The 11989-nt window shown below is 39.9% G+C and overlaps 1 protein-coding gene across 1 annotated transcript in view; it reads right to left on the minus strand.

The window, feature by feature from the left end:
* Nucleotides 1-11989, minus strand: part of GLB1 (galactosidase beta 1) — a 45861-nt gene that overhangs the window by 9532 nt on the left and 24340 nt on the right. The window contains exons 11-14 of the mRNA XM_071735913.1: nt 9304-9378; nt 4319-4408; nt 2355-2468; nt 1106-1237 (exon numbers count right to left, since the gene is read on the minus strand). Of these exons, the coding sequence (XP_071592014.1) occupies nt 1106-1237; nt 2355-2468; nt 4319-4408; nt 9304-9378 (411 nt within the window). The remainder of the gene's footprint in view (nt 1-1105; nt 1238-2354; nt 2469-4318; nt 4409-9303; nt 9379-11989) is intronic.

Here is an 11989-nt window from a genome sequence, read left to right on the forward strand (position 1 = left end):
TGGAACAGGAAGATGTGATGTGAACAAAGCTGTACCCTGTGGAAAGCCTGCACTGAAGCAGGGTCCTGGTAGGAGCTGTAGCTGGTGGAGAGGAGCCCATGCAAGAGCTGATTTTCTGGCAGACGCTGTGACCTTTTGAGGGACCCATGCTGCATCAGTCTGTTCCTAAAAGACTGTACCCCATGGAAAGGACCCATGCTGGAGCAGTTTTTGAAGACCTGCAGCCCATGGGAAGGACTCATACTGGTGAAGTTTATGAAGGACTGTAATCCCTGTGGGTGGGATGACACTCCGGAGCAGGGAAGAGTGTGAGAAGGAAGGTGTGGCTGAGATGAACTGTTACCAACTGATCATGTCTTCCATTCCCCATCCCCCTGCACCTCTCGGGGGAAAAAGGCAGAAGAGTCAGAAGTGAAGTTGAGCACAAGAGGAAGGGAAGGGTGGGAGAGGGAAGTGTTTTTAAAAGTTGTTCTTATTTCTTATTCTCCTATTCTGTTTAACTGGTAATGAATTAACTTTCCCAAGTCGTGTCTGTTTTGCCCATGACTTTAATTGCTGATTGATCTCCCTCTCCTTTTCTCAACCCACAAGCTTTCCATTGTATTTTGTCTCTCTCCTGTTAATAAAAAAGTGGTAGAGAGTGGCTTGGTGAGCACCTGGTAGCCAGCCAAGATCAACCCACCACAGTCACTCATGTGGGAGAAGGAGACAGTCCCAAAATGTAGCATAAACACAGAGGCATTTGGAAGCTTTCTGATGATTCTCTCTTAACACCTGATCAGTCCAATGAACCAGCAGCTGTCCAAATCTGAACTGGCAATTTTGCATGGGTGAAGTACTCATGAGGCAGCCTCTCCTGGCCATGCTCAAACTATTGAAAGGATGTGCTGCTGAGAAGTGAAATGGGATATGAAAAAAGATACAAAAGCATTTATGCACACATACACAAACACAACCCCAGGATTCACAAGCCTTGAGGTATGGCCAAGACCTAAGCTGATTTCCGACCCATTTCTTGAGTTTTTCCAAACAGCTTTGCACATTTTAAGATGTTAGCTACAGGCTAAATTCAACCTGAAAAACTTACATATATTTTTTTACTTACCTTAAAGTCATTATTGTATCTACCAAAGTTGACTCGGCCCATATTCTCTACCAAGATGTCCAGATTTGCTCCAGCCTTCCCAGTTATATTTATTGTAAGTGATTTGCCCCTTTCAAGGACACCTTGAGGAATCTATATGAATTACATGAAAGGAAGAAAATAATAACCATTGAAAATCAACAAAACTTTGTTATTTGTCTCTTCAAATTGCATGAAGAAAAAGGGGACAATGGAAACAAACAAAACAAGTTTAAAAAATTTCCCTTCCTCTGCATGTGAGAACACACATGCACAAAGAGCTGCTGTATCAGTACTGAAATTTCAGTACATCAACTGGATGTGCTACAAGGCAGCATTTGTCTGACATCATTTCTTTCCTTAGCTGAATTCAGCTTACACAACTCCATAAATGTATTAGTGGTTTTTAGATGCATGTGATTCACATAAAGGAGGATCTCAAATTTAGTCTAGTGACTTAAAAGATTTTGGCAATACCAATGGTTACACCAAGCTTAACTATTTTTGGATTAAAACTAATTAAATTCACACCAATAATTAGCTCTATTTATTCTCATTTCCACAACATAAGAAAAGAAGGGCTTGACCTGGGCACAAAGCTGATAAGAGTCAGCACAGGTCTAAAAATAATTTAAAAACAGGTTATAAAATTCTGTGATATCATATTAATTCTCATTAAACTGGAAAAAAGCCCTGCAAAAGGGAAGAAAGATAAAGTTCACAACCTATACAACAAACTTTTTTTTTTTGTTGTTAACTTGTGGTCAGAAGCCAGTTTTATATGGCAAGATACAGTCTCAGGCTTCCAGTTCCCTCCACTTGAAATGGAAAAAATAATTAAAAAAAAAAAGTGAAATAATATTTGGAAACACTGTTAAAAGTTACGAAGCATATATACTGTTAATGTATTTCATGAACATGAAAGTAACTCTTCTTCTAGGTTTTGGGGTTTTTTTCCACTGAAGTCATGAATCTATGGCTTCTACATTCAAAGATCTCAAAATTGGAAACAATTACATTTTCCTCAGAAATAAGTCATCTTCTGAAATATGAACATTTAGTATGAATCAACTGCATACTTCCTTACTTCCTTAATCTGATTAAATAAGATTATCTAATAATAAATAAAGTTGTTTTAATAAAGTTGTTTGGGTAAACTGGGGAAGCACATATCCATGACTTTTGTGCAGGTCACTCACAGCAGAAATGAATATCAGCAAACAATGTTTACCCCATCTACAGAGACATAGGCACGGTCATGGACTCCATCTAGAGGTGAAGACAGCTGCGTTGGCTTTGTGCAGTTCTTTGGCAGCAAAGTTCTGTACAGTACAAATCCAAAATACTGAGACAAGAGAAGAAAGGGAAGGGAAAGAAAAACATGACAAATTAATGAGTAATACTGTAAATTCAGTTCAGGTTATGAATTAGAAATATACCACATTCCTGCCTACGTGCTTGGACTGAAATGTTCACTTTCGTTCACTTCAGACAGCATTTATCACAGCCATCAGATTACAGTTTACTTTCACCTTTGAATAGTGGGTGTAAATTCCACAGAATTTCCATTTTTAAATGTTTCATCAGAACATTTACATAACTCTAAAAGATAAGGGTCTTTGCTATGAAGGTATTTTCTCAATAAAAATAAAGCAGTTAATAACTGACAATATAATCATTAAAATCAATGAAAAGATAGCTGGAAAATCCCTTCATAACTGAGTTTATATATAACAAACTTGAAAGTACACGTTGCCTGACATATTCATTAAGTCAGTATTATCTATTTGTAAAAATACCTGATTTACATGAGGAACATTTCAAATATTTTTCACCAAGTTTTCCATCAGGAATGATAAAAAAAAAAAAAAAAAATCAGTCATTGGATTTGTTCTCATCATCCAGTGAAACACAAACTAAAAACAAGTAAAAAAAAAATACATTGTCTCTTTCAGGCTGTTGCCACAAAGCCATTTATCTTTAAGACCTTAATTAGAACATAAACCTGGCAGGAAGAAGTGACAGTAAAGCATTTTCGTTCTGCAATAATTATTATATTTGCATTACATTTGCAACAAGGTGGCCAGGGTAGAGGAGGGAAAAAAACATAATTTAAAATATGCTAGGAAGCTCCACTAGCTGCCCTCTTCCCTCAGTCTTCCTAAGCAGAGGGCTAAGGGTAGGAAAGCCAAAAGAAAAGAGAGAACAGCCCACCAGAAATTACATCCAGACACAACACACTACCTGCAGCTCCTCTCACACCAGTGGCCTGGAGCTCATCTGAGCTTTGAATCCCAAAACCTAGATCCCTACTTGACTAATGCTATACCCCAAGCATTTGCTGAACTGCTGTCTTCTCCCTCCCTCAACTATTACCACCATCACATTCTCTCCAAGAAGTTTATTTTAGCTGCAGGCAATTAGCACCCATGCTCCAATCTCTGTGAAACTCAGCACAGAAGCAGTCAGGGAGATGTAACCTCAATGAAGACAGAGACTCTAAGAAGCAAGAGAAAGATCTTTGACTGGAGGGAATATAGGGAAAGTCAACAAAATTGACAGGGAAACTGATGCAGAAGCTGACAAAGGGGAAACAGAGGAGAGAGCAGGAGTCAGCAGAAGACACAGGAAAAAACCTGTGGGGTGAATGACCTTGGCAGTGAGGTGCTACTCTTAAGAGATTGCTCCCAGAGGTTTCTGTCATCCCATTTTCCTGCTTGACCATACATGTGAAAACAACTACAAATACAAAGAAGGCCCATAGAAGTGTCTAACAGATTGCATCCCCTGATTTGCCAGCCCCCTGACTTTTATGACAAAACAGTCTCAGCCACTGTGCCCTCTTTCGTGGGGAGAAGCAAAAAAAAATAAGACAAGAAAAATAAATAGGGAAGAAAAATATGGATTAAAAAAAAAGTCTCTTAGGAACCTGAAAATCAATACTTCAAAGAAAGAGAGAAAGGTGAAAGCCTGGACCCCATATATACCTACATTCTGGAAATGAGGAAAAACCTTGGGGGCAAAAATTTAGAACATGGAAAGGTCTCCAAGCAAAAATCCTGGTCACCTTCATAATGCTAGTACTTCTGTGCTGAGATAAGGTGTAAGACACTGGCCATAAGAGTCAAACCACAAATGGTTATTCAAACTTACTTTATAAAATTACTGCAAAGTGCTTACTGAAGGAATCCTCACCTGCTTTAGCTGAACAAATGTTAATGGGTAAGTGCTCATCACTGGTCCTGAAGGTGACAGCTTGTCAAGAATCTCCACCACAGTGCCCACCTGTAGCATAGAAAAAGTAGATATAAGAAGGTCAGTGACTACTGGGTAAAACCAGGACAAACAGGTGGACACAGATCTATATGCACTTTTAATTTGAGCCTCTCTCACTTTTCTAGCTTTTCTCTCGCTTTTCTAGCTTTTCTAGAAAGCAAATAGAGGCAACAAACATACAAAGGGTAATGCCACCAATGCATGAAGGCTGCCAGTCAAATGATGTCCTGCAAAATTTTGAGGACAGTAGTTTGCTCTTATGTTTTCAGTTTAAATAGTGTACCTAAAATAACAACCCACTTTCATAGAGTAAAACCCCCAAATACTCTGGACTGTGTATGTGCTCCATTCCTTATCTTGTGCTTCTCCAACAGAGCCAGTAATGTTAAAGCAATATACAGGACTCTATGCAGGACTTGGCAGCCCACAGGAGAGACTGAACTGCTGAGTGTTGTACAACAGTGGTGAAACAAGAGATTTGTATCTTTGCACAGCCACTGGCAGAGTTGATTTACAGAACTCAACAACAATCTTAAGAGCATTAATAATTTCAGCCCCAGGTAGACAATGAAATTAGTAATTAATGTAAGTGGTTCAAGTGACACACATGGTCACTTGAACAAGCTACTAAATGGCAACGAGTGCTGCTTTGCACCTTGCTGAAATGAGTATTAGCATTTTGTACATGTGCCTCTTAGACTTTTTTTATGTTCCTGCTACCAAGGGAGCTTTTGTTCTGAATACAGGTCAACACACATTATGGGCTGGGATGGTAGAAGCTTGTTTGCTGGCAAATTCTCTGGCTTTTGTTCAGCTTTTCACTCTTAAGTGGTGTGCACACACAAAAAAACAAAGATCTGCACTTGCTGCAAGTTCCTCTTGACTGCTACTTAGTGGATAATTGGTATCACAACAGGGACTTAATCGTAAATTTAGAAATTACAATGCTGTCAAGAATTTTGAAAAACTCAACCTGTAAAACAACAGATGATTACTAATAAAAAATAGCTTTTTGCCTTTTTTTTTTTTTTTTTCTTTTTTTTTTTTTAAATCTTCCAGAGCAAAGTCTGCAAAACCAAAGTGTAAGATCAAGCATGAAAGAAGCAACAAATCTGGTCCATTAGGAATGATACCAACTCCTGGCTGCATCCTGTTTGCTTAACCCTTTTCTACCCTCAACTCATATCAGTGCTGTCTGATACTTGCTATTGCTTCATCCCAAGAACTGAGTACAACTCCAGAACCTATGAGTCTGCAGTCTGAATGCTGGGACAGGCATTTCCTTGGGAATAAGCATTCTTCAGAGCCCTAAGAAGTGGTGACCAGAAATAGTCACCTGCTCACCAGCCTGCACAGCTACAAAGACAGACTGCAGTCTTGCAATTGTTCATTTCCCTCTAGAAAGGAAAGTCCCCACATTCTGTGTCGTAAACCCCTAAATCCTATCATCTGGCTCGCATTTCTTCAGCCTCTCTATTGTTGTTCTGTGTCTGCCTGCCCTCATTCCTCATCTTCAACAACTCTCTTTTAATCTGTGCAGTAAGATTTTTTCCTCATTGCCTGCCTTCATGACTTCTGCTCTTCTCTAGCAGTGTCATTGTCCCCAACATCTTTTCGTAAGTTACTTTTTCTCCACCCCGAATTCTTTAGAACAGTTCAATAACTCAAAATTAACAACTTCCTGATGAAGGAACAACAGGAGTTTTTCTTTTTTTTTTTTTTTTTTTTTTTTTTTTTCTTATTTTTATCTCTATTCTCTCCCCAACTAGCCTGGCTCTCCCCATTATTTTCATCTGGCGTAACCTATTTGCAAACCTCCAAAAAAATAGCAAATACAATAGGTTGCACCGTTAAAGGCAAAGACCTCTTTTCCTCAGGTTCAGGTCCTGAATAGCTGATCAGGTACTTAAGAACTTAATTGTCAAACAGTATCTTGTGGGGAAAAAAACCAAAACAGAGGATAGCCTGATCTGGTTAGATGTACCTCTGTAATAAGATTCTGTGATTCTGTGCAAGTGTACCACACAACTCCCAAAAATACCCCAGAGTCTCCTTGCTTAATTTAATTTCATTTTTCTTTTTTCAATTTTAATCTCTCATTTTCTTCATTTTATCACGTGAGTTGGCTCATTGCAGTAGATTCAATGCTGGAGGACTGCTGGACCTTGACTGCAGAGTGAAGCTTCACATAACATGAGTCTTGGCACCATCACTGCAAAAAATATAGCTGGGAAGTCTGCTATTACCAAAGCAAAGTCATTGTTCAGAATATTCCCACACTGATATTCACCAAATACATTCAGACTTCTCCACAAAACAAGGTGCACTGGACCAGGTCGCAGGAGGGATTAGACTGCATGACAAGATTTGGGAGGCCAGTTTTGGCTGGGACAGTACAAACCCTGTGATTTGGGACTCATCCTGTGCAGCAGTGTGATGGAGCAGAGGAGAAATCAGCTACAGACGTAGTGGGTTGATGGAACTAAAAGCAGCCACTTTCCCAGAAAACAATTCTAGAGGCTTTCAGTGCAGATGGCATTTTACATGTACAGGCAATGACAGGAACCTCACATCTGGCAGGTTTTAGACATGCCATCTGGATTCATAAACCTGCTGGGTGGAGAGTAAAACACTTCATAGAATCATAGAATCCTAGGGGTTGGAAGGGACCTCGAAAGATCATCTAGTCCAACCCCCCCTGCCAGAGCAGGGCCCCCTAGAGTACATCACATAGGAACGTGTCCAGGCGGGTTTTGAATGTCTCCAGTGAAGGAGACTCCACAACCCCCCTGGGCAGCCTGTTCCAGGGCTCTGTCACCCTTACAGTAAAAAAATTTTTTCTGATATTCAACTTGAACCTCCTATGCTCCAATTTACACCCATTACCCCTTGTCCTATCACTGGTCACCACTGAGAAAAGCCTAACTCCATCTCCCTGACACTCACCCCTTACATATTTGAAAACATTGATGAGGTCACCTCTCAGTCTCCTTTTCTCCAAACTAAAGAGACCCAGCTCCCTCAGCCTTTCCTCATAAGGGAGATGTTCCACTCCCTTAATCATCTTAGTAGCTCTGCGCTGGACTCTTTCAAGCACTTCCCTGTCCTTCTTGAACTGAGGGGCCCAGAACTGGACACAATACTCCAGGTGCGGCCTCACCAATGCAGAATAGAGGGGGAGGAGAACCTCTCTCGACCTACTAACCACACCCTTTCTAATGCACCCCAGGATGCCACTGGCCTTCTTGGCCACAAGGGCACATTGCTGGCTCATGGTCATCTTCTTGTCTACCAGGACCCCCAGGTCTCTTTCACCTACACTGCTCTCCAGCAGGTCAGCCCCCAACCTATACTGGGACATCGTGTTGTTCTTCCCCAAATGCAAAACTATACACTTCCCCTTGTTGAATTTCATCATGATTTCCTTTCCTTCGTCATGACTTCCTCTCAAAAAAGCAGGAAACAAAGAAGGTGCACGAGCAGAGTTCCCAGTGTGATGACCAGATCAAAGCTGAGATATTCGAGCAAGTTTAGTCATCTGACTCCTCCTTTTTAAGACAAGCATCTGGGCCAGGCATCCTACAGCATTCATTTCCTGAAGGCATGAAAGAGAAAGTTCATCCTTCTAGGGCAACTGGATGGTCTTATCTGAGAACCATTAGAAGATGGGAGAGTCAAAATCTGATTGCTAGGCTCCTGAATGCCAGCACCCTAGGACATCAATAGACATGGTGGGTGTACTGATAATGGTATATAATTAGTCACCAGCAAGTATAAGCCAGTTCAGTGAAACTTCATATGGCAACTCCTGCCCTAAAAGGACTGACGAGATGCAAAGGTCGATGAAAATGATACAGATCTGTTTCATCTTCACTGGTGAATCACTTTTATTACAAAAAGTGTCTCTTCCCACCATTTGAGTGGGATGACTGGAAAACGCCTGCATAGTCTTATCACTACCAAATTTTGCAATGCTTCAGCTGCAGCACATAAGAGATCAGATAGATCAACTGATTGGAAAGGTGGCTGCCAAATTAGAAGTATCAAGTATAAAATCAAAGCATTATGAATTACGGTATCCAGCACACCAATTGCAGTAATCCTCCCCCTCAAAAAAGTTTGTCTGTGCCCAGCAGAATGAATACAGCCAAATTTGTAGCTGTTGTCTCTTCCATCCCTCTTAAAACATCCTCTAAACTCCCTGCAGAAACCTAGTTCTCGACATTACTTCACAGAAAACAGTCATTGCTCCCAAAATGACAGTGCTGTGGACAAACCCCAGCTACTCTATGCTGACATTTTATACCCTAGTTGTCAGACAGGACATAGAAAGGCTGGGTTCTGCACGTGTTCTCCTTTGCAGGAAACTGATTTAATTTCTCTCATCAACTACAGGTTTTCACAAATCTTGCAAGAAACCTCCTAATAAATTCAAAAGTGTTACTGATAAGTTCTTCATATCAGAAATTTGAACACCTAGAAATATTTAAAAGATACATATACCCTACCTGCTCCTTCTACTTCAGAGGCATCACCAGCTACAAAATCACTCTTTGCTTAATATCTCTCATAATAGCATTCCCCCATACAAGAGTTATCTTGAACAATTATGATTCTGTTGTGTTAATAATATACTAATTTCAGTTTAATAAAACTTCAGGCACATATTGCACATTATAAAAATTCCATTACATCCAAATAACATGTTTTCTCATTTTTCACCAGAGGCATGATTCTGACTCCAATTTCTGCTCCTTTCTTCCTGAGAGTCTGCTTTCAATTTTTCCTCTTTATTTTGTATGATATCTAGAGACTGCCATGATATCCTCATAAACATTTTTTGTACAAAAGCCAACATACAGCATTATGGAAAAATACACAGCATATTAGAGATGTTAAATTACCTTCTGCAAGCGAACATTCCCATATGCAAATTTGGGTGTTGTTGGAGGGATAAAACCATCTGGTAACCGTTTATACTACAAAGGAAAGGAAGAAAAAAACCCACATAGAATTTAAATACAAACAGGCTTTAATTGACTTCTCACTTTCTGCTTCACAACTTAAAAAAGTATAACTTTGGCTAAAAGTACATAATGTCAATGTGTTTAAGGATTACAGCTGCACCTAGTCTAAGATGGAGGTTTTAGAAAAACACAAAACACACCTGACTCAATCACATATGGTAAGCAATTTTTAATAACTATTCAACTCAGGGAAACAGTAAAAAAATAGACCAAACTAGCTGCAAAAGAAACAGTGTTCTTGGAGCCCTCCTGTGGCTAGAGCTTGCATTACTGTCTTCTACAGCACTCCTACAGTGGTGGTCTCAGTCTACGGTGGCTTGAGTTAACCTTTCCAAGTCTGATCCTTCCTCAGCAGCACTTCCATATGGGAATTATTAGCTTCTTGTACTTTTCCTTTTCTTGTTACTAATACTCCACTAGCACCACTACCTGCTAATCCATTCCTGCCTGTGCTGGTATCTTTCAGAAGCAGATTGAGACCACAGCCAGCTCCATGAACCCTTAAGGTCTAGAGAACTGCCCAAAGAATCATAGGGAAACATGACCTGGAAACATCTTTTACTGCTGAGCTATTTCTGTTTACTTCTTGCCCTGTATTTTTTGGAAGAACCTCCCGAGATCAGCAGAAACAAGGGCTGAAGGATGTCCACCATTTTCTTGGACAGCTGTGAGAAGCTTCCAATCTATAGGCAGTGGCTTCCTGCTCCATAGTTCATCTTCTTCCTCTCTGAAACTACAAACCTTTCTCCTTGCCTTCATCCCCTTCTCCCTTCCCTTCCATTACCATTCCCCTGAAAAGCCCACTCTTCCCACCTCTTCTTTTATTAACTGAACATGGCCCTGTTTGCACATTAGAGAGGAAAAATTTCTGCAGACAAGCAATATAAGCCTACATTTACATACAAAATGTACAAATGACCACCCTTGTGAAGGCTTTCTTAATCTGCATATTCAGTGACTTCTGCATGCTTACTTAGGCAGATAGTGTTTTTTTAAAACACATTTGGTGAGGGCATTTTTCTTAGAGATTTGACTTGATTTTCTGGAATTACATATGGTATAACCAGAATAAAATTAAAGCTTAAAAGCTCACCAAAACCAGGTGGGGTTCTTTTGTTTAGTTAGTCTATTTTTTATTTATTTTTTTTCAAACACACCGCATCAGTATAATTCTCATTATTCCCCTGTCAAATGCCAACTATGGACTGATTTATATTTCTGGCAGCAGGTTCACTTCTTCCTCTCTGTATTTGAATATAATCAAGATATTAAGGCTTAAAGAGAAGAAAAACTGTATTCACTCAAGATAAGTAGTCAAAACCAGAATTTTCCATCCCAAAGATCAAAAAATAGAAAATGCTGTTAGTAACTGAAAGAAACTCTAGACTTAATCTCTTCTTTATTACATTTATTAGCTGAAGGAAACAGCAAAGGTAGATTATAATATGTTAGCTTCGTAGCACAACTAATATATTGAACACAGTCATTACTTATAGACAAATTAATTTTCCCCAATCCACTCCACCTCAAACTGTAACTGAGATCCTACAGACATGGAAAGTAAGACATAAATGAACCAAATTAAAAAAAAGCTGTACCACAACCCGACACACTTTAGGTTCTACTGACCACTTCAGATCTTATCAAAGTTACCTCAGTGCATTAGAACACCGCTTAGAGTTTCAATTGGGATCTTGCCTTGAAAAAAACAACTCAAAACCAAAAAGTTTGGAAATACCTCTGCTGAGAAAAGCTCTACTGAAGGAAGAGATTCCCCTTAAAAGGCTATCAAAATTATCCTATTAATGGAAAGCTTAGGGACAATAGAGAAACCAAATAAAATGATCCACAACAGGCCTTACAGAGATAGAAGAGAGATAAAGGCATGCTCAAAGTGTAATATGCTTTTGGGAGATGTACTGCCATAAAAAAAAAAAAAAAAAAGTCTTTTAGTGCATAAGAACGTTGCTGGCATGCAAGAGGACAAGCAATAGCTTCAGCCTTGGGTTTTCCATGGAATCTGATTTTAAGCCTCATCTGAACAACATCCAATGCAAAGCTATTCAAAATCCAAATACAGGCTCCATATTTCACCCCTGTCTCCAGTTTGTAGAGACATTGTGTGTGCATTTTTACACGAAAGGCAAAGCCAGTCCCACCCACCAGCTTCATTTTGTTCCATCACAAAACCAAGATGTGTTAATTTGGATAAGCACACTTTCTCACAGAGGCCCAAACCCACACAAAGCTAGGGATAAAGACAGCCAAAACACTAAGCTGCAGTCCCTATCAGGCTGACGTGAAGTGATGAGCCCGAGCTGGCTGAGTGGCTGACTGATCCTGCATGGGAAAACCTCTGTTCACTCCTCCTCCATCTCTACTCCCCAGCAAACCCTTCCTGCCTCCTTCTGCTCCTCTTGTGGCAGCACTGGCTCTCATCTGACTGAGGCAGCTCATTCAGCTTGCTGACCTCAAGTGGAAAGAAAATAAACACAGCAAAAAAGCAAAGCTGAATCTTTTTGGTGTCAGATATACACCTGCATCCCCAACTCTGAAAGGAAGC

This window comes from Heliangelus exortis, chromosome 2, assembly GCF_036169615.1.
Source record: "Heliangelus exortis chromosome 2, bHelExo1.hap1, whole genome shotgun sequence".
NCBI classification, from domain to species: Eukaryota; Metazoa; Chordata; class Aves; order Apodiformes; family Trochilidae; genus Heliangelus; species Heliangelus exortis.